Below are 26,979 nucleotides of genomic sequence, written 5' to 3'. Positions count from 1 at the left end.
TTACTCAATTTCATTGCTAAAGTATATATAAACTATGTTTCGAAAACCAAAACAGGAAATAGAATCATCCCAATACATCAAGTTTAAAAACTCTGCTTGTGTCTCAATTACTTGTTGTCCTCACTTTAGTTATGGAAATCTATTCATCAGGCTTCTTCAAAAAAGTCCTAGAAAATGAGATCTGCATTTTTTGCGCGTCAAAGCCAGTGCACATATTCAAATATTTACAACATGCAAAAAAATAACAAAACAACCCTTCTCTTTGCTATGTGCAATGCACTGTGATATATTTTACTCTGTCCTGTTTTTCTTAGCCCAACATGAGGCTTGAACACAGGACTCCAAGATCAAGAGTTGCATGCTCTGCTACTGAGCCAGCCCTGCGCTCCTGCTCAGTTCTTTTGTTCTTTCTTTTTAGATTGCTGGAGGCAACTCATTAAATTGATTTCATATCTCACTAATAGATCATGGCCTACAGCTGAAAAACACTACTCCAATATGTCCTTTAAAAATGAAAAAGAGGGGCATCTGGGTGGCTCAGTTGGTTAGGCAACCGACTTCTGCTCAGGTCATGATCTCACAGTTTGTGAGTTCGAGCCCCGCATCAAGCCCTGTGCTGACAGCTCAGAGCCTGGAGCCTGCTTCAGATTCTGTCTCCCCCTCTCTCTACCCCTCCCCTGCTCACACTCTGTGTCTCTCTGTCTCTCAATAATAAATAAATGTTAAAAAAATTTTTTTTTAGTAACAATGAAAAAGAGGGGCACCTAGCTGGCTCAGTTGGTAGAGCATGCAACTCTTGATCTTGGGGTTGTGAGTTCAAGCCCCATGTTGGATGTAGAGATTACCTTTAAAACATTGTAAAAAAAAAAAAAAATCGTAAAAAAAAAAAAAAAAAACCATGAAAAAGCATGGCAGTAGTGCTCAGAACAGAAGCAGTGTGGTCAGGAGGACCCCAAGTCACACCTTCTGCCCAGCAAATTAATAGATATCAAAGCCATATAGGAATAAGCCTCTGGGAGAAAAAAAAAAAAAAAAGGCCTGTGATTGCTCAACCCTTTAACCATGAACCCACATGAACAAAAAAAGCCCTCTAAAGTTGTCCAGTCCCCAAAGGGTGAATCCTCCCTAAAGGAGGATCCTTTGAAGAGACTGTGGAGTATAAGGGCAATCTTCTGGAGAGCAGAACTGGAGCATCCAGATTGACCAAGAAATTCACACATTGCAGGACGGAGAGTCAACATTTTCCCTGTCCAGCTGAGTAAGTAACATGCTATGATCTACTGACATCCCATTTTCCCTCCACATCCTACATTCCCTATGTATTGGGTGCATTGACATTTGGCCTTAAACTTCCAGATCATGAGGAATTACCCTGGACCTGAACAAAAGGAATTCATATTACTCAGAGATCCTAAACTAGGGCATGGACTTGATTCCTAGATGAACACCATCTTTCCTGAAGAATACTAAACCCTAGAATCCTATCTCAATCCAATTCCACTTCATCAGAGTTTGCAAAACTTCAAAATATCTAGCTAATTAACGGCATCTTCCCGTTTTCTATCATTTATACCATCTTTTTCTATTTCCTATTTGATATTTTAATGTAATTTGAATGGAAGTTAAATGAATGCACTCCATGGCCATCTTGAAATAAAAGTATAGTTGGTTCATTTTAAAGCTTTTTTACTGTTTCACTTTTAAAGTTCTGTTCTTGATATTTTAAATAATTTTTAATTAATTTTTTAAAAAAATAAGTTCTATGTCCAACATGGGACTTGAGCTCATGACCCTGAGATCAAGAGCCACATCCTTTATTGACTGAGCCCACCAAGTGCCCCTGTTCTTAATATTTTAATTTTTAGGGGAACCTGGATGGCTCACAGTCAGTTAAGCCTCTGATTCTTTTTTTTTTTTTTTTTTAACGTTTATTTATTTTGGAGACAGAGAGAGACACAGCATGAATGGGGGAGGGTCAGAGAGAGGGAGACACAGAATCTGAAACAGGCTCCAGGCTCTGAGCTGTCAGCACAGAGCCTGACGCGGGGCTCGAACTCACGGACCGCGAAATCATGACCTGAGCCAAAGTCGGCCGCTTAACCAACTGAGCCACCCAGGCGCCCCAAGCCTCTGATTCTTGACTTTGACTCAGGTCGTTATCTTGTAGTTCTTGAGTTTGAGTCCAGAGTCAGGCTCTGCTCTGACAGCATGGAGCCGGCCTGGGATTCTCACTCTCTCCCTCTCTCTCTGCCCCTCCCTTACTCTCTCTCTCTCTCTCTCTCTCTCTCTCTCTCAAAATGAATGAAACAAACTTAAAAAAATTAAAAGAATAAGAAAAAAGTATACCTTAATTTTTAATCTTGCATTTTAAATTTTCTTCAGTCTTTTTTAAGACCCAATAGCTGAATATTAAAAAAAATTGTTTAACATTTATTCATTTTTTGAGACAGCAAGAGACAGAGTGCAAACAGGGGAGGGGCAGAGAGAGACGAAGACACAGAATCTGAAACAGGCTCCGGCTCTGAGCTTTCAGCACAGAGCCCAATGCAGGGCTCAAACTCATGAACCATGAGATCATGACCTGAGCCAAAGTTGGCTGCCCAGCTGACCAAGCCACCCAGGAGTCCACAGTCTTTTTTAATGGTTATGTATTTTTGAGAGAGAGAGAGAGAGAGCATGAGCGGGGAGGGGCAAAAAGAGGGGGACAGAGGATCCAAAGCAGGCTCCATGCTGACAGCACAGAACCTGATGCAGGGCTCGAACTCAGGAACTGTGAGATCATGACCTGAGCCAAATTCAGATGCTTAAGCAAGTGAGCCACCCAGGTTCCCCTTTTCTTCAGTCTTTTTATAAATTTGCATTGCTTTCTTCCTGTGACTTGCCTTCACTGAAAGAGTTGCATTGGTAATGGCGTTAGAGAAGCTCCAAACCCAGAGATTGAGGACACACTATCCCAAATGTGGCACCTTGGCAGAGTGAACATTTTAAGTTGAAGGAGTCAGAAAACAGCAGGAGCAGGAAGGTCATTCTGATCTCCCTCCCTTGCCCTTTTTCCCTGAAACTGCTCATAAAATCATCCTCATCGTCATCAGAGAAGTGTCCTCCCAATAGCTGGAGGTCTGTTTCTCCTGTTACTTAAAACTTATGTTGAATAAATTTGCATACCTTTCTCCTGTTAATCTGTCTTTGTCAGTTTAATTTTCAGACTCAGCCAGCGACCCAAAGAAGGTGGAGGAAAACTTTTTCCTCCCCTCACCACAAAGAAGAGCCTGAAAACCAGTACCACCCCAGCTATCCCAACAGCAAATGAGCTCCTTAGTGTATCTGCCATCCCTCTTAATGGTGGCTTAAGTAATAATCATTCGTTGGGGCCCTGAAATTCTGAAGTGCTGCTGTTTTTTGGTTTCTTGAATCGTGTTGTTTCTCGTTAGAGTCACTGGGTTCAAATCAGTGCCATATACAACTGCTGGATTTGCGACAAACTGTGTCAACAATATGCCCCTTGGCAGCAAAAGGAGGGATTCAAATTTCAAAGATGCAAATGTAAGGAAGCAAAACGCACCATCCCAAAAAATTCTTCTTTGGCATAAGGATTATCTTCAGAGGATTATTTTTAAGAAACTGCAGACATAAGAGAAGCTCTGAAAACTAAGTAAAAGTTAATCTTTTGTAAGAACAATTTACATTTATAAGGAAAATCTCCATTTGTCAAGGTGTCTCTCTCTGTACCAAGGAAACTAAATCTGACTCTAAATATCTAGAAATTTACCAGTGGAGAAGGCATGGATTTAAATCTGTATAACAACCTTACTCTTGTTTACTGTGCTTTTCAGGGTAACCGCTCCTAACTGGCCTCGCCATCCCCCAACATCTTAGCTGGAGATACTATTTAAGGTGATGGCTTGGGCCATCTGGGGGAGTTACTCAGTTTTCCTTGGTGTCCCCAGGTATACAGGAGGTATACATGTTATTAAACTTCTGTTTGATTTTCTTCTGTTAATCTGTCTTTTTATTACAGATGTGTCTCAGCCAAGAACCTAGAAGAGTAGAGGGAAAATTATTTTTCCTCTCCCCCCAAACTTCACTTTGGTGAGGAACCAAATGATGCTGGAGAAATATAGAAGATAAAACTCTTGGCATATTATCTACCTCAGATGTGGTTAATTCTCCTAAGCAGGTTTTGCAAGTGTACCAGGTTGGTGTGAGGTACTGACCGGGAGCTTTACTACACTCAGAGTGACGTGAGAAAGCAGGCATAAGTAAGAGACAGCAGAACTGTTGAGGTCCGTGGCCCTATTTTTAAGTCAAGTTTTTTAAAAATGGCATTTCAGGCAGCAGATTCCCCAGGCTTTCCCAGTGCTGGGAAAGATCAAGCTGATTTAGAAGGTTTCAGGACCAAAAGGTGTAAGAGGTTTTGGAATAAGTAAGAGTTGGACAGTTAGAATTCGTGGGGCAGCAACCATCTCTTCCCTCTCCTGTTCACACAGAGGAAGATTTGACATGAGCACTTTACTTCCTTTTCGACAAGACTGAAAGTGCCATATATCCTGTTTCCACTATGTTAGGAAACAGTGATTATCTCTTTTCTGATATTTGCGAAGCTACACAGCCTTCTAGCACCTCATTTACCTGAGACAAGCAGAACGAAGCATGATAAAAAGGGAAGCAAGAGAGAGGGAGTGGCCCACATTCCCATCACTTGGTTTAAGAATACATGAGTTTCCTGCAAGTGGAACTGACACCATGGAAAGTGGCAGGACTGAAGCCAACTTGCTAATACTCCCCACAACACACACCCATGAGTGGAGTGAGTAAGCCCAGTCACTTTCCACAAGCAAACTCATGTTCCTTTCCATCCCAAGTGGTGGTGATCCAAGAGTTAAAGGCTGTGGACTAGGGGCGCCTGGGTGGCTCAGTCGGTTGGGCATCCAACTTCGGCTCAGGTCATGATCTCACAGTCTGTGACTTTGAGCCCCGCATCGGGCTCTGTGCTGACAGCTCAGAGCCTGGAGCCTGCTTCAGATTCTGTGTCTCCCTCTCTCTCTGACCCTCCCCCATTCATGCTCTGTCTCTCTCTGTCATTAAAAAAATAAATAAATAAAAAATTAAAAAAAAAAAAGGCTGTGGACTAAACTGCCTTGGGAGTTAAGAAGGAAGGGAGAGAAAGAGGTAAGCATCTCCCAAGCCAGGGGACTATGATAGAGAGCCCCTACAGAACCCTCAAGGAATAACCATGGCCAAATTGTGCTAGAGAAGAAACTGTCTCATGCACAGAACTAACAAATATCAACACAAGAAAAGTAAAATGTAAGGAGACCTTGGTTGTGTGTTTTCTCCCTGGGTGTTGCTGGAATATGCTTTTATCTGTTTTCTGTCATCATCATCCTCATGATTTTGTCCAGAGGGTTACCCTCTTCATCTAACAATAGGTAGAAATTAGCCATTCTTTATTACTAGAAATGATCTACAGTGACCTTCTCACATACTTTGCCCCAAATTCAGTTAGAAGACACTTGGGAAAAGAGTAGCCTCAGACATGATGCATAGAGTTACTTTATTATAAGTAATCAAAATTGATAAAACCGGAAAAGTAAACAAAATATTCTCGTTGAACAAAAATTAAATATGGCTGCCCCAAATAACTAAAATAATACAGTGTCCAATAGTTAAACTCTGTCTTCAAATATTAACATTACAGATATACATCCTTTATCCTGGTAACTTTATAAAGTATTTCATTTTTCCTAAAAGCATATTACATTAATCACAATTTGCTTAAGTAATTCTGATATGACATTTAAAATAATCATCTCTTAAATATTTAAATACCATTAGAATGCAACTTTGATCATTTGGAGGAATTTCCGTTTCAACTCAATATCCATATATTTACATAGTTTACTCTTTTCTGAGTAGGTCACCTCCAGGCCTCTTAGAATATTTCACCCTTTTCTACGAAAGTGTATGCGATTCATAAGTTCTCTGAACTTCAGTATTAAGGAGTAGTTATTTATGTGGTCTTTCCATGTTTCATAAGTCCTTCTAAGTTTGTCATAATAACTTTCATTTTTCAAATTGAAATCTGATCCAATTTTTTTTAAATAATTGTCTTTTTTCCATATTTCTCTCCAGGAGCCTTTCAATTTTTCCAAATAACTTTCTTTTTCATATTCTTCCTTCCATATTCCTTCTCCTTTTTTTAACGCTGTTAATTCAGCTTTAAGTAAGTTTCTGTGAATTGTCCAATAGATTTTAGAATCATAATCTAGCCCTTTAACAAGAACAGTTTTGCCAAGGCCTCTTCTCAAAATTTCTTCATTCAGACTCACACTAAAATATCTACCCTTGAATAAAAAATAAAACAAACCAATTACTTAAGAATTTAGTAATTTATTCATTTACTTAAAATCAGTCGTTCAGCATTTTTTCCTCCAGCAAAAAGCCAAAAAACAGGAAGCAAAAGGGTCCCCAAGAGCTCAAAACAGCTAATGTTAAATCCAAGAATTTCATTACTAAAAGAGACTCTTGCTCAAAGTTAACTGCCTCTTTTGTAACATAATAGTTCTTCACAGACTCACTGGTCATCTAACCCAAAGAAGGTAGAAGTAATAAAGTATAAGAAGTGTTCTTGATCTGTTTGTTGTTCAGAGGAGTAAAGGAGCACACAAAATAGGCGAAAAGACAGAAGGCCACAGCAAAAGAAACTAAAAAGTATAAAATGCAAAATAAACTGAATCATCACTGAACTGTTAGATTAGGTTCAGAATTCCACTGTGTAGGAAGGCACTGGCATGTAAATGCATTTTTAAAAGACTTCCCACATGAGGCACCTGGGTGGCTCAGTCGGTTAAGCATCCGACTTCAGCTCAGGTCATGATCTCGTGCTCCGTGAGTTTGAGCCCCACGTCAGGCTCTGTGCTGACAGCTCAGAGCCTGGAGCCTGTTTCAGATTCTATGTCTCCCTCTCTTTCTGACCCTCCCCCCACTCATGCTCTGTCTCTCTCTGTCTCAAAAATAAATAAACGTTAAAAAAAAATTTTAAAGACTTCCCACAAAATTATTAACATTTAAAATAGTCCTAGACCTTGAATCTTCATCCATAAAGAAATTTCCTTCATGGAAAACCTTACTTCCTAATGAAACCGGATAAATGGGACTTTTTTCCCCACTAATTTACAATATAAAGGAGATCCTGCTGGGGTGCCTGGCTGGCTCAGTTAGTGGAGGAGAGACTCTAGATCTGGGGGTTGTAGGTTCAAGCCCCACACTGGATGTAGAGATTACTTAAAATTTTTAAAAATCTTGGGGCGCCTGGGTGGCTCAGTCGGTTAAGCCTCCGACTTCAGCTCAGGTCATGATCTCGCAGTCCATGAGTTCGAGCCCCGCGTCGGGCTCTGGGCTGACGGCTCAGAGCCTGGAGCCTGCTTCTGATTCTGTGTCTCCCTCTCTCTCTGCCCCTCCCCCGTTCGTGCTCTGTCTCTCTCTGTCCCAAAAATAAATAAATTTTTTATTAAAAAAAATTTTTTTAATCTTTTAAAAAACGAAATCCTGTTTAGTTATTTATATAGTCCTTGTGAAATTTTAACCTAACAAGATCAATTTTAACAAAGTATTAATAACTGAATAGCTTTGTTAGACAAGTATTAAATTCTAAAAATGTGAAAACCCCAGGGTTAAGTAGGAGACATTTCTAGGACTATCCAAAGGAACAAAGTAATCTTTTTTCCCTTAAATGCAGTAACTCTGAGTCATACTAATAAGGAGTTCATGGGGAGCCTGGGTGGCTCAGTGGGTTGAGCATCTGACTTTGGCTCAGGTCATGATTTCACAGTTCATGAGTTCGAGCCCCACACCAGGCCTTCTGCTGTGAGCACAGAGCCCGCTTTGATCCTCTGTTCCCCTCTACCTCTGCCCCTCCCCAACTCGCACACTCTCAAAAATAAACATTTAAAAAAATAAGGAGTTCATAAATATAGTTTTAAAGGATTTATCATATTTTTCTCAATCTTTTAAATTTTTTAAATGTTTATTTGAGAGACACAGAGAGCACCAGCACGTATGCACAAGCGGGGGAGGGGTGCAGACAGAAAGAGGGAGAGAAAGCATCCCAAGCAGGTTCCAAACTGTGAGTATAGAGCCCAACTCAGGGCTTGATCTCAGGAACCATATGATCATGACCTGAGCCAAAATCACATTGAACTGAAAGAGCCACCTAGGCACCCCTCAATATTTTAAACTTTAAGAGCTCATTCCCTTAAACCAAAATCAGAATAACTAAAATTCAATCTGACACATTAGTAAAATTCAACAGATGTAAATTACCACAATATGCATACTGCATAGTTTGATCACCTAGGAAGGAATATAAACTAAAGTATATAAGGTGAAGTAGAAGCTCAGGAGCCAGAAAGAGCTGGGCTTGAATACTGGCTCTATCACTTGGTTACCCTGAGGCCCACCTGTAAATGGGAGTAAAAACAAGGACTCCAGAAGAATGGTTTTGAGGATAAATGAAATACACTCCTCAATTTAAAAGAGAAGATATTGTTTCTTTTTATTTTTTTTTAAGATTTTTTAAAAGTAATCTCTACACCCAATCTGGGGCTTGAACTCACAATCCTGAGATCAAGAATCACATGTCTCACCGACTGAACCAGCCTGGTGCCCCCCTGCCTCCCAGCTTACTTTTAAATATATAATGCTTCAACCAATCAGTGTTGGATAATTCTTACTTTGAAAGAACTGAAGATGACTTGGACATACAGAAATTAATGGGTCTCATTAGGCTATCTATTAATAGTTCAAAGGCTCTAAAGAATTAAAATGTTTACAATTTTAATCACTTTAATGTGAAGTTATATTTTCTTCAGATTGTTTGTGTTTGTTACATAATAAGAGACTTTAGAAATAAGAAAACCGTTCTTAATCCTGTCATCACATTTTAACTATTTAACTTTCTACACTCTTTTTCCAGTACTCTTCCACCAAAAGCAGTGTGGAGTAAGGCACACACAAGGACTCAGGACAGTGGCACAGCAACACTGATGAGGCTCCGTGGCATCCCAGTTAATTACACAGGGGCCATGGCCAATCATAAAGGTAGGAAAACTCTGACGCAAAGTCTTCAGATGACTGATTACTGATCATTAATAGTATGCAAGTACGCTCAACGTTAGAGTTCAAAGATTGAGCAGTATTAACCTTTAGAAAACACACTTACTCTTTGTAGTTTCCAGTTGACAGGAAACCCACTCAACAAGTGGTTTCTAATAACAAGGGGGATATAATATACTCATGTAGAAATAAATGTGTAAAGCTACTCCTTAAATTATCAACGTCTGAAGTCATTAATGATTTTAAGTTTTTTCCATTTTCTTAGTTGTCTATTTTTTCTATAATAAACATATAAGTAACATTTTATAACAAAATTTGTATATGAAACACCTGGTTCTCTATACATAATCACTATGAGTACCAATTAAGAAAAGCAAAAATTCAGCCCCATTATATATTCAAGGCTCTAATTAATAATGTTTATGTATAAATAAAAAGAATAAAATATTGCTCATTATTTCTTCATACTACTTACCTTATTCACTAGAAGATAGCAAATAAGTGCTGAATTCTCCTTTGCAAGAAGTTGAAACCATACCAGCTGGGAAGGTTTTAACTCTTTTTGTAACCACACCTTCCCGGATTCAGTGAGTTCTACTCCTGCCAGCTTAACCAGCAAAACACCACATGGCTCTTCTAAAAAGTTTAGGTAGAAAGGAATGTAGCTTTAATACCATGTTGCAAAAACGAATTTCAAGGTCACTCTCCCCCTATCCCAAACAAGCAAACATGTTTATTTATAAACACCCAGACACTCTAGATTGCAGGTTCATTTACATCTGTATTCAAGTTTTCTTTTTTTTTTAATTATTATTTTTTTAACATTTATTTATTTTTGAAACAGAGAGAGACAGAGCATGAACGGGGGAGGGTCAGAGAGAGAGGGAGACACAGAATCTGAAACAGGCTCCAGGCTCTGAGTGGTCAGCACAGAGCCCGAAGCGGGGCTCGAACTCACGGACCGCGAGATCATGACCTGAGCTGAAGTCGGCCGCTTAACCAACTGAGCCACCCAGGCGCCCCTCAAGTTTTCTTTTAAAGCAACCTAAGCATACAACAGATGGAATAATCTAAAACCCCCATTTCAGTAAGCTCCAGAACAGGATGTAGAACCCATTAATAAAAATATGAATAAAATAGCGCCTGGGTGGTTCAGTCAGTTAAGCATCTGACTCTTGATTTCGGCTCAGGTCTTGATCTCACGGTTCATGAGATCAAGCCCCACATCCATCGGGCTCTGTACTGACAGTGCAGAATATGCTTGGGATTCTCTCTCTCCCTCTCTCTGCTCCTCCCCTGCTCTCTGTCTCTCAAAATGAATCAAGAAGGGCGCCTGGGTGGCTCAGTGGGTTGAGAGTCCTACTTCAGCTCAGGTCATGATCCCACTGCTCATGAATTTGAGCCCTGCTTTGGGCTCTGTGCCGACAGCTCAGAGCCTGAAGCCTGCTTCAGAACCTGTGTCTCCCCTTCTCTCTGCCCCTCCTGTGCTTGCTCTCTGTCTTTCTCTCTCTCAAAAATAAAATAAACGTTAAAAAAATCTTTAAAAAAATAAATTAAAAAAATAAACATTTTTAATAATAATAATATGCACATATGGCAATTACAGTGCCATGGCGCTGCAGGGCCTCTGGGGGCAGATCCTACTGAATATCATCCCCAGAGCAGTATAAGGTACAGCCTGGACAAACCCAGGTGGCAACTTTGCTGCCTGGGCACTGAAGAGTCATTACTATTTCAGGGAGAAGTGATTTAAATTATTATAACATAATGACAACAACTTAGAAGGTAGAGGACTTATGAAGTCTAAATCCTGCTTAGACTGAAATGGTCAACAAATAAATCTCTCTTTAGGGAACAATAGTCACTCAAATTGTTTAAATTCTGTTTGATTTATTAAAAGAATCAATCATGTAGGTATGTTTGGGGGGTGGAATCAATCTTACTCCTTTATAGGCATATCTCCTTGAACAGGTGAAATTCATTCATCTGAGGGTAGAAAAGAATCTTCTGGGGCAATTGGCTGGCTCAGAAAACCATGTGACTCTTGATTTCAAGGTTATAACTTCGAGCCCCACATTGGGTGTAGAGATTACTTAAAAAAAAATGTGGGGAGCCTGGGTGGCTCGGTTGGTTAAATTCCAACTCCTGATTTCAGCTCAGGTCACAATCTCCCACTTTGTGAGTTCGAGCCTCTCATCAGTCTCTGCACTGACAATGTGGAGCCAGCTTGGGATTCTCTGTCCTCTCTCTCTGGCCCTCCCTCCACTTGCACCCTCTCTCTTTCTCAAAACAAATTAAAAAAAAAATTAAACTTAAAAAAGTGTTTTAAACGAACTTTAAAAAATAAAAACCCCTTCATAAAATTAAAATAATATTATGAAGGTCCTTATTATTTAAAAAAAATTTGTTTTATTTATTGTTGAGAGAGAGAGAGAAAGACAAAGACAGAGACAGAGACAGAGCATGAGCAGGGCAGGGGCAGACAGAGAGGGAGACACAGAATCTGAAGCAGACTCCAGGCTCTGAGCTGTCAGCACAGAGCCGGATGCAGGGCTCGAACTCATGAATGGCAAGATCATGACCCAAGCCAAAGTTGGATGCTTCACCGACTGAACCAGCCAGGCACCCCAAGAAGATCTTTAAATATAACTAAATTTAGGGGCACCTGGGTGCCCAAAAGTTGGTTGAGTGTCTCACTCTTGGTTTCAGCTCAGGTCATGGTCTCCCAGTTCATGAGTTCGAGCCCCACGCTGGGTTCTGTGCTAACAGTGCGGAGCCTGCTTGGGAGTCTCTCTCTCCCTCTCCCTCTTTCTCTCTCTCAAATAAACTTTTTAAAAATGTATTTAAAATATAAAATGAATGTATAAGTAAAACTAAATTTATTCAACAAGCTTTGCCAAGTCTCCATTGGCTAACAATTATTTTTCTAGGGCCTGTGAATAATGAGATAGGTAGGAAAAGGTCCCTGCCCACCAGGGGTTCAGTTTAGTGGAGGATATAAACCTAAAATACATGACTATAGGAAAATGTGTTTAAGTACTGTAACCATAGTGTGTGTCCACTGTTGTGGGTGTAGTAAAGAAAGAAGCTAATTCAGCTCCAGAGTTAAGGAAAGCTTCACAGAAGAGCAGACATTTGAGCTGGATACTAAAGAATGAACTGGAGCTCAACAGGAGCCAAGGCACTCTGGGAAAACTGTGCCCAGGGGCGTGAGAACACAAATAAGCAGCAGGCAGGAAGGTTTGTGTGAGTGGGGTCTTTGACACAAAGCAGGGAGAAATGGGAAAGCAGCAGGGGACATCAGCCCCTGTTCGGCTCTCCAGTCTCCTTTGGTGACTCTTGTCCCTTTCTTCCCTAGGCCCCAGCACTCTAGTCTTCATATGGCTTCTCAGAAGAGCCATGCTCATTCCCATACACGTTCTGCCTAGCCAGCCCCCTCTCGTTCTTCAGGTCTCTGATTAAATAACAACTCATCCATGAGGCTTTCTCTGACCACTTTACAGGTATAGGTTCCCCATTCACATGACCTCCAGTAATGTTCATCCTAGCATCTTGCTCTTTTCTTCATAGCTCTTAGGACAATTTTCATTTGTCTGTTGTCTATTTTCTACTTAGACTGTACGCTCCAAAGGGTAGTCTTATTTGTTTCACTCAGTGCCATGTAGCTACAATAGGTCCTAGAACATAACAGTTGCTCAATATTTGTGGAAAGAATGCTTGACTGCCTGAATGAAATACTGAATGGTTGAATAAAAAAAGGAGGGGGAAGAAAAGAACATCTGGAGACCAATTAAATAGTTCCTTGTATTTAAAACCAAGAGTTTAGGGGCGCCTGGGTGGCTCAGTCGGTTAAGCAGCCGACTTCAGCTCAGGTCATAATCCACGGTCTGTGAGTTCGAGCCCCGCGTCGGGCTCTGTGCTGACAGCTCGGAGCCTGGAGCCTGCTTCGGATTCTGTGTCTCCATCTCTCTCTGACCCTCCCCCGTTCATGCTATCTCTCCCTGTCTCAAAAATAAATAAATGTTAAAAAAAAAAATTAAAAAAAAAACAAACAAAAAACCAAGAATTTATACTTTCTCTCATAGACAGTGGAAAGTTATTAAAATTTAAAATGACATTGTTTGCTACTTTACAAATAACTTCTAATTAACAAATACTAAAACAGTTGTATTATTCTTGTACTTTACTTACTTTTCCATGAAGTTATAATAGGTAAAGCAATGGGAATATGCTCAATTTCTAAACCATTCTCAGTTATTCGGCGTAATCGTCCACGTAGTTTAACATTCCTTCTTATAAATTCTACTGGAATATCTGAAGAACTTGTAAATTTTGATGTCTGTTGATTTATAAAAAAATATAACATTTTATTATTATTTTCATTTTAACATTAAGCATGTCAAATTGTTACCTAAACATTTAATAAGAAGACGTAACCCCTGAAATTTTTTAATTTACCCCTTAATTTTATATATTAATATTTTAGTGTGATTTAATCAAAAGTGTTTGTAGGAAGGGGGCACCTGGCTAGCTCAGTCAGCGGAGCATGCAACTCTTGATCTTAGGCTTGAAGATTTGAGTCCTACATTGGGTGCAGAGATTACTTAAAAAGAAAATCTTTTGAAAAAAAAGTGTTGAGGCACCAAGATGGCAGTTAGTTAAGCATCCAACCTTTGGTTTTGGCTCAGCTCATGGTCTTAAGGTTTATGAGTTCAAGCCTCACACTGGGCTCTGCTCTGCCAGTGTGGAGCCTGCTTGGGATTCACTCTCTTTCTCTCTCTGACCCTCCCCTACTGTCTCTCTGCCGCTCCCCACCTTCCCTCAAAAATAAATAAACACCTAAAAAAAAAAAAACCATGTGAAATACTACAGGTTAGAGTCAGTATTTTAAAAGATCTTGACAACTAGGATGATGGGATAAAACTAATGAAGGATAAGAGAATAAACTAATTATAGCATAGATTAAAAAGATTAAGAACCTTTAGTTAACTGTGAACTCAAAATGAGTAGAAGTGTGACAAAGCTGCAAAACAAAATACAAACTCCCTCTCCCCTACACTCCCCGCTGCGCCCCACCTAAGTTCAAACACCAAGCAACATTATAAGGAACGGGATCCAAAACGAGAGAGGTGAGGAAGGGATGGCTCTAAATCAGGCCCTAAGTGGAATATACTATGCTGTGCCAGGTACCCGTTTCATAAAAGACTCAAACAAACTGGAACAAAGCTAGAAGAGGAGAAAAAAGATCATAGAGTCTGGAAACCACATCACATGAGAAAACTAAGATTATTTTGCACCAGTGGGGGCGGGGGGTAGGCTGTGCCTGGGTTGTTCAGTTTGTTGGGTTTCCTGGGCCTCGGACTCTTGATTTCAGCTAAGGTCATGACCTCATGTTTCATGAAATCAAGCCCCTTGCCCAGCTCCTGACATCGCAGAGCCTGCTTGGGATTCTCTGCCCCATCTCCCACTCATGCTCACTCGCTCTCTCTCTCTCTCTCTCTCTCTCAAAAATAAATAAATTTTTTTTAAAAAAGAGTATTTTGCACAGGGGAGACAGAGTAAGTAGAGAGGATCATTAAAGATGTCTTCAATTATTAAACATCCATCCCTTTTAATTTTTAGGTGTTTTCATTAAAGGACACACATAAAAAAGACACGAGTGCCTTGATGTTTGGAGTTTTAGAAATTTTGGAGTTTTAGAAATTATTAAGCAGCTAGCTAAAGAGGAAACTAAACAGAACCCAATGTTCTATTTCCTTGAGTTCATACTCAAAGAATATGTGAAAAACCTTTAAAGGCAGATCCCACTGTATCTACCTTTTCTGGATCCAATAATCCCTCAACAACATAAAGTTCAGTGCTGTGTTTCTGTGACATGGCACTGTCTGGAAGATGAATTAACTATATACATAAAACCAGAATACAACTGCAGAGCAATACATAGAGAGGCTTAAGATAAAGTGTAAGTGCTAACAGGTCAAAATGGAAAGGATAAGAACACCGGAGGAAGATATTTTTAAAGGAAGTGAATCCTGAGCCTGTGATAAGCAGTCTGCTTTCCAGAAGAGGCAGAAAGATGATGCCACTGACAAGGATGCTGTCCCTAAGCTTCAGATGGTGAAGTGTCCTAGAGGCAAACAGACAAAAGCGGGAAGCTCTGTGAAGAGAAAATAGTAAGAGTTTCAAATTCAGGAATATGACATTTGAAATCCAGTTCTGCGACATACTAGCTGGGTGATCTTGTGAAAATAAATTTAACTTTTTTGAGCATCCATCTCATCTATAAAACCTGGGTATAAGAATACCGGTTTCATAGGATTATTATAAGTATTAAATGAAATTACGTAGGGGCACCTGGGTGGCTCAGTCGGTTAAGTATCCGACCTTGATTTCAGTTCAGATCATGATCTCACGGTTCATGACATTGAGCCCCGAGTCAGGCTCTGTGTTGACAGTGAGGGGCCTGCTTGGGATTCTCTCCGCGGCTGGTGCACGATCTCTCTCTCTCTCTCTCTCAAAATAAATAAACATTTTTAAAAAATGATTTTAAATGAAATTATGTATATGAAGTGTTTAGCACAGTACTAAACTCAATCATCATTTTTTAAATTTTTTTAATATGAAATTTGGAATTGTCTACCAGTAATTGAAAGAATATGAGAGCTTGGTAAACTCAGGAGGAAGAAAAACAACAATACAAAAAGAACACTGAAGGGGAACTACTAAGGCTCCCTGTGGCAGGCCCTTTGTTGGTTAATGCAATATTCATTCTCAACCCTCTCTCCCTTATCAGCAGGCACTGGAAGGGATGGGAAAGTTAAATGGCCACTTTCCCAACTCCTTTCCAGCTAGAGGTGGCCATATGATATAAGGATGTAAGCAAAAGTCTGCTGAAGGTTTCTGGGAAAATTTTTGCTTTCTTCATGAGATGTGGCTCGCACCTTCCTTTTCCCTCTCCTTTTGCTTTGAACAAGAGTATGCTATTTGGAGCTAGAGTAGCCATTCTGTGCCATGAGGAAAGGCACAGAGAATCATACACTTAAAACCCTCTGTCACTGAATCACTCCAGGCATTTTGTGACATGAGGAAAAAGCCTTTTTACTTGGTTAAGCCACTGTCGGTTGGGGTTTCTCTTACTTGTAGCCAAAGTCCTTCAGCTGTTACACAACTGAGTTTTTTGTTCTCTAAAGTTCCAATGTTCTTTTTCTAGCTTCTTAGCCTGCTCTTCTCATCACGTTAGTCACTATTATCAAAAGCCATAAAAATCTAAAAAAAAGACACCAGAACTAAAGTCTAAAATGAATAACTTCATAATATACTAATATAAATTTATATTAATTAATGCATAATTTTCATAAATCAATAACATACCTAATATTGTATAACTTAAAATCATCTATAACTGATTCATGTAATTTTTAAGGGCTAACAAGGGAAATAACCCCTCAGCATTATTTTTACCTAAACACTTTTTTTTGTCAAGTTTATTTTGAGAGAGAGAGCATGAGCAGGGAAGGGACAGAGAGAGAGGGAGCCAGAGACTCCCAAGCAGCCTCTGTGCTGTCAGTGAGAAGCCCAATACTGGGCTCGATCTCACGAACCATGAGATTATGACCTAAGCCAAAATCAAAGGTCAGAGGCTTACCTGATTGAGCCACCCAGGCCCCTGTATTTTTACCTAAACTCTTACTCAGATCATTTAATATTTTGACAGTTTTGAAACCTTCAAAATCCAAATGTCATGAAATACAGATTGTAAGATAAAGAAAAAATGAAATGAATGAAAACAACTAAAGTTTCCAAAGTTCCATTCTAAAAATATATATAAGCTAAAACTGAATGACTTACAAAATCATGGAAGTGTTAAAAGAAAAAGCCTATTAGATTATTAGATATAAGGTTAAAAAAGAATGCAGGGCACTTAATAAAGAGGATAAAAGTTCTGACATTGGAGTCAGGGGGAAAAGGCAACAGATGGAAAAGATACAGTATAGTAGAGTAACACTGTGTAGTCAATGATAATATAAAATAATATAGAGATAATAAATACAGGAAATAAATATACACAGAAGCAATAAACCCATACCAGATTGTAACATGACACTAAAATTACACCCAATGACAAGAATCAGTTATATAAAAAATACTTCTAAATCTTGAATTACTAAATGGATTTCCACAGTATCTATTATTAAAAAATTATTGAAAGGGCAAAAAAATACGCTAACTGAAAGGATAAATTATTTTTTTTACATCATACACCCTGCTTTATTCATTGAACAGATATTACAGATTGTTGCAAATCAGAGAAAGCATAAATTATTCAGTGCTAAAGGACATAATTCGACTGTGATCTAAATCTAAAACCACTATACAAAACACTTTTGAGACATTCCACAATGTCTGAAATGCAAATTTAGTGATTATAGCATTCTAGCAAACCAAATCCTTTACAGATTCCTTTTTAAGCGTGAAGACGTGATTATGAAAATACAGACTGTGCAATTACTTTCCATAAAATCCTGCAAATGTGTTACTTTTAAATCAAGGTCTTAAAATATGTTCATTGTTCTAAAATAATACTTAAAACTTCTAATATGAATAACAAAATGATACCCAGCTTGAGACAAAAACTGTTTTGAAGTGAGAAATTAACTGTCTCTTGTTTATCACAGTTCACAGTGCCTTCTTCATTTTTTAACTTACCATCCGAATACTTCTTAGAAGTAACATTATTCCAGCTATGGCCATTACGGTGCTGATGTTCTTCAGAAAAAGATTAAATGATTAATTCTCATTAGTTATTATTCATAATAGTGAAAGTAGTAATTAGAAGGGGGGAAAAAGAAGACTGTCCCCCCAATATCTGTCCAAATAAGGCACATCCTTCAACTAAAGGCCCATTTCTTCCAAAAAAACTTCCTTAACTGCCTACCTACTCAGTAATCCCCCCTTTCTTTCCCAAACACTCTGACATGTATAGTAATTATATACATAACATTGTATTGTTCTCTATTGCCTTTTACTTTAACCGTGAGTACCTTAACTGCATGAATCAGTCTAATACTTCTTGAATGATGCCCACAGTAACTAGCATAACCCCGAGCCTAGAGTGGGAATTTAAATCTTTGATAGAAAAATTTGCCACCAAAACATTACAATACAATGTCTTCGATGTATATATGGATGAACAGTTGGGAAAAACTTATCAATGTTTTTAAAGTGCTCCATTTAAGCTGAAACAGACCTAAGAGAGTTTAATTTAAAAATAAGAACCCTGCAGGGCACCTGGGTGGCTCAGTAGGTTAGGCGTCTGACTTCCCGACTTCCCGACTTCAGCTCAGGTCGTGATCTCACTGCTTGCGAGTCTGAGCCCTGCGCCTGGCTCTGTGCTGACAGCTCAGAGCCTGGAGCCTACTTCGATTCTGTCTCCCTCTCTCTCTGCTCCTCCCCCGCTCGCACTCTGTTTCTCTCTCAAAAATAAAATAAAATAATTTTTAAAAAAGAACGCTGCAACTGCCTCAACAAGAGTGATAATCTAACATGCTTTTCCTTCAATAAATACAACTAGGTATGTAAGAAATGAAGCTGAAAATTATATGCAAGGAAAGAAATGAAGATACTAAGATTGGTCTTAGTGTTGAAGACAGATACAACTCTGATCATGCTTTAAACATCAGGCAAACAGAAAATAAGGCAATGGAAATTTTGTAATTACCAATACATAATGCTTTTTGTTCTGTAGATTTTGCATTTGTAGAAGGAAAAAGAAAGAAAATGAACACTAGGATACATTCTGTGATTGAGATATTTGGAATAATGTTATCTGTGGGCTAATTTAAACTGTTTCCTCTCAATCTGTTGAAGTCATTTTTTAATTTGAAATGACCCATGCATCAATTTCTGCTTCACTAGAAGAACCCAGGCCTTGCCAATTAGCACCTATATCATTCATTCATTCATTCATTAATCTATCATTCATTAATGCCACCAATATGTATCTAGCACTTAGTAAATGGCACGCAATACTCCGAGGACAGGAGCTGTAGTGGTGAATGAAAACAGCCATAGCCCTGGCCCTTGTGCTGCTTGGCTGCAGAGGTTTTGCAAAGCTGATGGTCCTACTCAACTTCTCAGAAGGATGTAACAAAGTTAATCATTCTCTCTGAAAATTCTCTTCACTTGACTTCTAGAATGCCTGGTTTTCCTTCTCCTCCGCTGTTTCTTCCCAGTTTTTGCTGATCTCCTCCTTTTCACTTCCCATATTCTAAATGTTCAGTGTTCCTCAGGTCCCATGTCTGAATTCTAGGACTTGTTCCACAGCTTTTCTGACTTGCTCCAAGATGTCATCCAAGCTTTAAACTTAAGATTTAGGCAGTTCATTCCTAAAGTTATATGGCCAGTTCCGATCTCCCTTCAATGCCAGATTCCTATATCTAAGTTGCCTAGATAATATCTACAACTCCGTTTAGAATTCTAATAACCATCTTCAAGTTCACACATCTCCACCTCCAAGTTCACATGTCCAAAGGGTCCTCTGAATTTTCCCAACAAATCACTGGCCCCCACTCCTCCACAGAAACAACTTTCACCACCATCCACCCAGTGGGCAGCCCCCCTGATTCCTCCTTGCACCCCACACCTAAATCATCCACACCATCCCCAGGGTCTTAGCCACAATCTTGTCTTGCCTGGACACCTAAGATGTCCCATTCTTGGTCGAACTCCAGTGCCCTCTCACGTCACCTAAAACACAAGGCCTACAGTAGGACCACGTGCCCTATCTTCCACCCCGTCGTCTCCGTGCGCTGTGTCCCCAACTGCTTTCGGGGGACGCACCAAGCTGTGCTGCGTCTCGGTCTCTGAGATATCTCCGGGGCCCAGCACTGTCCTGGCAGTAATTAAGAGATGGTCTCTCCAGCCCACCGCGGCCATCCCCACGCACCGAGCCCAGCCGGGCCGCGCTCGCTCCCCAACCGCCCCCCTCCCACCGCCGCCGCACTCGCGACCCCGGCAACGTGGCCCTCCGCCCAGTCCGGCCCCGACGGGCTCCACTGCCCGTGGCCTGCCCGCACCACGTCTCCCTCAGGCTCGCTCCGCGCGACCCTGCGCCCCCCGCCTGCCCGGCCGGTCTGCGATACCCGGACGAGGCGCAGGTGGTCGTCCGCCCATTTCGAGACGCGCGCCACCACATTGGGCGCCGCTCCGTCCGGGTCCGGCGGCTGCGAGGCGGGGGCCGTAGGCCGGCCCGCCATGTTGCCGGCTTCCCGCGAGCCCGCGTCGCGCTCCTCGGGCGGACGGCAGGGGGCGCCGCGCTCCTGGGGCGGACGGCCAGGATCCGGGCTCCCCAAGCTGTTAGGGGCGCCGCACGGTGGTCGACGGTGGGGTCCTCGTCTGCGTCGCCTGAGAGTGGCCTTACGACTGGCTGTTCGCTCCCTCTTCGCCTGGAGGTGGGCCTCCCGTATCAGTGACCCCCCTCCCCCAGCATTTATGCAGGGTTTTCCCACTGCGCCGGACATTTTTATGGGACAGGGACGGGGGCTGAAGGCTTCCCGGCCATGCTGGTGGGAAGACGATCAGTTTGTGACTTCAGTTAACCCAGCCTCAGTGTGGGTGCCGCATCTCCTCTGCCATGCAGAAAGGAAATTGAAGTAGTTCATTCCTTTCACCTGCTCCCAAATATAATAAGATGCATATTTCTTACGTTTGAATTGTGCTTTAAAATTTGCACAGTTCCTTGGTAATATTATTAGGTGCTCTAAATTGTTGAACTGTTAATTAATTAAAATATATATGGAAAGCTGACTATATTAGTATATTTCGTATATTAGTAGTAGTATTAATTAGTATATAAGTATATTTTAAAACAAAAATTAGATGCCGGATAGGGTAAATGGTATAGTAACATTTGTGTAAAAAAATTGTGTGTGTGTGTGTGTGTGTGTGAGAGAGAGAGAGAAAGAGAGAGAGAACACCATGGAAATCTATGCAAGAAACCTACAACAGTGATTGCCCCTGGAGAGAGGGATTAGGGTAGGAATGGTTGGGAGAACATTTTGCAATTATGGAAATGTATATCTGCGTTGTTCAGTTTCAAACCTAATAGCCACTTGTGGCTCTTGTGTGCTTGAAATGTAGCTAGTACAACTGAGGAACTGAATTTTTATTTTTTTAAAGTAAGCTCTAAGCCCAACCTGGGGCTCGAATTTATGACCAGAATCCAGAGTCCTCTGATCTTCAGACTAAGCCAGCCAGACAGGGGCCTCAGGAACTGATATATGTATGTGTGTGTGTGTGTGTGTGTGTGTGTGTGTGTGTGTGTGTACACACACACACACACACACATACACACATATATACATATATATATATATATACATATACATATATATGTATGTATGTATATATATATATTTTTTAATGTTTATTTATTTTTGAGAAAGAGACAGAGACAGAGCACAAGTGGGGAACGGGCAGAGAGAAAAGGAGATCCAGAATCTCAAGCAGGCTCCAGGCTCTGAGCTGTCAGCACAGAGCCTGACACGGGCTCGAACTCACAGACTGTGAGATCATGACCTGAGCTGAAGTCAGACATTTAACCGACTGAGCCACCCAGGCGCCCCAGGAACTGAATTTTTAATTTTATTAATTTTAATTAATTTCAATAGTCACATGTGTCTAGTGGCTACCATATTGGACAGAGCAATATACTGTTAGAATTTTTTTTTACTTTTCTTTATGCACATATTATTTTTAGAAGTGAAAATGGAGTATGTTGTACTCCTAACACACATATTATGAGTAGTACCTTCAAGGAATGTATTGCCTCAGTACTATAGCTAATAGAAAGTAAATTACTGGCTAACACTTAGATCTTACTATGTGTGAGGCACCATTCTAAATACTTCTCATGTATTAGCTGCCTTGATGCTCCCAACAACTTTATAAGATAGACACTATTATTAATACCAGTTTAAAGAGTAAATATGCGAGTGATTAAGACAGTAGCCAAGGTCACCTAGCTAGGAAGTGGTGAGCTGGGCTGTTATGCTGGGATTCAGCTCAGTGAATTGGCTCAGTCTGTGCACTTGACCACAACACTGCTTCCGATAAAGGCAATCAGCTAAAACACATCAATCCCTATAAATTTCCAGAGAGGGTGCAATGCGCATGGTTTTGGGGGAAATCCAACTAAAAAGATACACTATAGGGGCACCTGGGTGGCTCAGTTGGTTAAGTGTAGGACACTAGGTTTCACCTCAGGTCATGATTTCACAGTTCATGAGTTCCAGTTCCAAGACAGGCTCTGGGCTGACAGCGAGGAGTCTGCTTAGGATTCTCTGTCTCCCTCTCTCTCTGCCCCTCTCCCCATCTCTCAAAATAAATAAACATTAAAAAAAAGATATGCTATAACCAAAATCCTTAATCACCATTTCAAATAAAAACAAAAGTTATGTGTGTTAAGAGATGTTGAATAGCTTTAGTTCAAAAGTAGAAAAACTAAGATTCCTTCATGGGCAATTCTGTTCCCAATTCTTCTTTTGCTGTTTCAGTGTCCTGTCTCTACATGCTTTCTGCTCTCTCTCCTGTCCTAGTTGAAGACAGTTCTATCCAACATCCCTACTTTCCAACCTAAAGTCTTCTTTTCTGTAACCCAGATATCAGTCGCCTGGGTGTTTCCAAGTCCTCCAGATATCTCAAGGTGTCCCTTTCAATATTTCAGCATCATCCCGCTAATGATTGATGGGAGAATCCTGGCCGCTGCAGGATTTCTGCAGATTGAGAGATTTACCATTCTCCTGGGGTAGCTTTACCAAGGACTCCTGCTCCTTTTGCTGTTGATGACCTCTCTGGATATGCTGCTTCTATGAGTAGAGAGGTATGCATGAAAGCCACACTTAGATTCATTGCCCGCCCCTCAATTTCCCACAATACCGTGAACACAAAGACAGAGTTTGTAAGACTTTTATTGGAAGTTTTATATTAACTATGCAGAATGATTATTAAAAAGAAATTAATTGGACATTAATGTGAATGTTCCCAGAACCCAAAGAATTAGAAAAAAATGAATATTTAATGAGGACCCCCTCTCACAAAAACATCTCAGTTTCTAGCATTGATTTCCAGTCAAAGTCAATCATTCCACTGTGTTATGGACTGAATATTTATGTCACTCCAAAATTCATATGTGACATTCTAACCCCTGATGTGATGGTGTTAGAAGGTGAGGTCTTTGGGGGGTAATTAGGTTTAGATAAGGTCTTGAGAGTGGAACCCCTATAATGGGATTTAAGTCCTTATAAAAGAGGAATAAAGACCAGATCTGCATCTCTTCCACCCGTGTGAGCACAGAAAGGTGACAGTCTGTAAGCCAGGAAGAGGACTCTCAACAGGGCCCCAATCTGCCAGCCCCTTAATCTTGAACTTCCCAGTTGTGGGAAACAAATGTCTGTTTAAGCCACCCAGGCTCTGGTAATTTGTTACAGCAGCCTAAGATGACTAAAACACCTGTGTACCGCAGGACCAGGAGGTGAGCTCACTAACTTCCTTGCCATCGCTACTAATACCTCTTGCCCTCTTACCCTCTTCAGGACTGTCAGGAGTGATGGAGGCTGTCATCTTGTGATCTCTTGGTTGCTCTGTGAGATCATGACCTGAGCTGAAGTCAAGAGTCAGATGCTTAACCCTACTGAGACACCCAGGTGCCCCATGGTCACTCTCTTTTATTCATTGAACACTTTAGCAGCCGACTTAAAGTCTTTCTCTTCATTTCAATCCCTGTTATTATTCTGATCTCTCAAGTCTCATGCCCAGTGACTTTTTCCTCTACCCCAACTCAGCCATCTCTTCCCATGGTTACACTCTGGGTCTTGTCTTCACCAGAAATTGCCACATCTGCAGTCACAGCCCTGACACTGCCCTCTCCCACCACAACCTCCTGTTCTTCTGGCTCACTCGAGAAAATACCCCTTATGGCAATAGCTCTTTGAGCTCAGTAAAATGATCAGTCCATTGAACCACGGTGTCCTATTCATCAGCCCCCTCTAGTCTTCAGTTTCCATCTTAACCAGCTTGGACTCTGGTTTAGCATTATAATCACTCCCTTAAAAATAGCCTCAACTCCAACCCTTCTCTGCCTCCTTTGCACTTGCCCGCCAAAACCCCAGCACTGCATTACACCCAACCTCCACCAAACAGTTGGGAGTCCAATAGGGAGAGATCTTCAGCTTTTTTCAAGAAAAGCTGCAGATCTGGACTTTCATATGAAGTCACCCTGTTTTGAAATTAAAATTGTTGGCAAAACACTGTGGTAGGTAAAGAATTTATCTTGAGGCAGAGACTACAGACTTTCAGTTTATTACCTCTGCTTGTATGGCTTTCCATTACGCTTCAAGTAATGTCAAAACTGTAGGTTCACGTACAGGTGCTACATAATCGAGGCTCTGCTTCTCTCTCAAGCTCTTCTTTCCTACCCCCTACTTCACTCATTTTACCTCAAGCACACTGAGCACATTGACCTCCCTCTTCTTCACACGGGCCAAGTTCATCCCTCTGTCTTAGAGCTTTTGCATTTACTGCTCACTCTGCCTACAATGCCCTAAGCCTTTCCTTTCACCCTCCAGCCCCTCTCAAGCTGCCCCTTTCCCCCTTATCCTTCAAGTCTCAGTTTAACTATCATAACCAGGGGGCTCCTGGCTGGATAAGTTGGCATGTGACTCTTGATCTCAGGGTTGTAGGTTTGAGCCCCACAGTGTGTAGAGATTGCTTAAAAATAAAATCTTAAAGAAAATTTTTATTCTTTACAGGACTAGAGAGAAATGAATGACCAAAAAAGTACAAAACCTCTATTATTTCTTTTGTCAGAAATTATTAACCTAATAAAATATAAAATGTTCAAAAAAAACTGTGAAAGTGTTATTTTGAAATTATTTCACCACTTTTTAAGGCCAGAGTTGTTTCTTTATGCTTTTTCAATAATTTCCTGACTTATAGGGTCTGATTTCTTCAGATGAACCCAATTTTTGCTTTCACTCACACCTCACAACTGAAATTCTAGATTTAAAATATCTTCTACCCACAGGAGTAATAATGCCTTTTTTTTAAAGGCACCATTTTTTTAAGTTTATTTATTCATTTTGAGAGAGAGAGAGTATGAACAAGTGGGGGAGAGGCAGAAAGAGAGGGAGAGAGAATCCCAAGTAGACTCAGTGTTGTCAGCACAGAGGCCAACGTAGGGCTTGAACTCACAAGCCGTGAGATCATGACCTGAGCCTAAATCAAGAGTTGGATGCTTAACTGACTGAGCCACCCAGGTGCCCCTATTAGCACTTTAAATTGAACTACTTGGAAAATTTGCCCATTTAAACTAGAAGAAAATACAAAAGGAGACATCTAATCACTTGAGACTGAACTTTTGGTTCTAAAACCCAGACTTTCAAAAACACAAGTGGGGCACCTGGGTACCTCAGTCGGTTAAGTGTCCAACTCTTGTTTTCAGCTCAGGTCATGATCTCATGGTTTCACGACTTTGAGCCCTAAGTCTGCCCAGAGCATGCTTGGGATTCTCTGTCTCCCTCTTTCTCTGCCCCTCCCCAACTCGTGTTGTCTCTGTGTCTCTTAAAATAAAGAAATTAACTTAAACACACACACACACACACACACGTGTTGGTGAGGATGTGAAAAAGAAGTCCTCACATACTGTTTGTGGGAATACAAACTGGTGCAGCTACTGTGGAGATTCCTCAAAAAATTGAAAATAGAATTACCATATGATTCAGTAGTTGTACTACCGGGTATTTACCCAAAGTATACAAAAACACTAATCCGAAAGGAAAAATGCACCCCCATGTTTATTGCAGAATTATTTGCAATAGCCAAATAATGGAAGCAGCCCAAGTGTCCAGTGATAAATGAATGGATAATGAAAAATTGAAATGGAATATTCAGCCACAAAAAAGAACAAAATCCTGCCATGTGCAACAACATGGAGATAGAGTATAATGGTAAGCAAAGTAAGTCAGAGAAAGACAAGTACTATATGATTCCACTATGTGAAATTTAAGAAACAAAAGAAATGAAAAAGAAAAAAAAAAGACAAACCAAAAAATAGCTCTTAGCTATGGACAGCAAACAGATGGTTACCAGAAGAGACGGGGGGATGGGTGAAATAGGTGAATAGGATTAAGAGTACAGTTATCTTGATGAGCAATGGTTGGTATATGGAAGTGTTGAATCACTATATTGTATACCTGAAAGTAATATAACACTGTTTGTTAACTATACTGGAATTAAAATAAAAATAAAAAACAAAGGGGCACCTGGCTGGCTTAGTTGGAAGTGTGTGCAACTCTTGATCTCAAGGTCATGAGCTTGAACCCCACACTGGGTGTAGATTATGTAAATAAATAAAATTTAAAACTTAAAAATAAAAAATAAAATAGGGGCACCTGGCTGGCTCAGTCATTAGAGCATGCAACTCTTGATCTTAGGATTGTAAGTTCAAGCCCCATGTTGGGTATAGAGATTACTTAAAAATATAAATCTTTAAAAATATAAACAAAGTTTTAAAAATAATAAAAGATAAAGAATAGTCAGTAGGGTAAAAAAACAATAAAACTTAAAAAATAAAACCCATACTTTCATTATCCCAAGCTTCTGAACATATATAGCCAAAAAAAAAAAAAAAAAATGAATTAAACAGAACACAATTTCAATAATTTCAGACAAAACATGTCTGTCAAGTTATGTTTATTCACATTGTACTGGAAGTACACAGTTTCTAAGCAGGAATAGATCTAATTACTGCTTATAATAACCACACTGGTTCCCCACATTCCTATTTCACCTGTATGGTGACCAGTGAAA

The 26,979-nt window shown here is 40.3% G+C and overlaps 1 protein-coding gene across 1 annotated transcript; it reads right to left on the bottom strand.

The window, feature by feature from the left end:
- Positions 1 to 5,537: 5,537 nt before the first annotated feature.
- Positions 5,538 to 20,415, bottom strand: MISO1 (mitochondrial inner membrane subdomain organizer 1). Its single transcript, XM_060639039.3, has 5 exons — positions 20,256 to 20,415; positions 17,821 to 17,880; positions 13,306 to 13,453; positions 9,590 to 9,750; positions 5,538 to 6,344 (listed from the first exon to the last, which is right to left on the bottom strand). Exons 1-5 carry the CDS (start codon positions 20,367 to 20,369, stop codon positions 5,943 to 5,945), a joined length of 885 nt encoding a protein of 294 aa, XP_060495022.3. The 5' UTR covers positions 20,370 to 20,415; the 3' UTR covers positions 5,538 to 5,942.
- Between the last annotated feature and the right edge of the window lie 6,564 nt (positions 20,416 to 26,979).

This window comes from Panthera onca, chromosome C2, assembly GCF_046562875.1.
Source record: "Panthera onca isolate mPanOnc1 chromosome C2, mPanOnc1 haplotype 2, whole genome shotgun sequence".
NCBI lineage: Eukaryota > Metazoa > Chordata > Mammalia > Carnivora > Felidae > Panthera > Panthera onca.
This window is presented reverse-complemented; position numbering and strand designations above follow the sequence as displayed.

Coding starts and splice junctions, on each gene's coding strand:
- MISO1 (XM_060639039.3), bottom strand. CDS start 20,369: ATGGCGGGCCGGCCTACGGCCCCCGCCTCGCAGCCGCCGGACCCGGAC. Junction 17,881..20,255: donor ACCACCTGCGCCTCGTCCGG/GTATCGCAGACC, acceptor CTTTTTCTGAAG/AACATCAGCACCGTAATGGC. Junction 13,454..17,820: donor TTCTAAGAAGTATTCGGATG/GTAAGTTAAAAA, acceptor ATAAATCAACAG/ACATCAAAATTTACAAGTTC.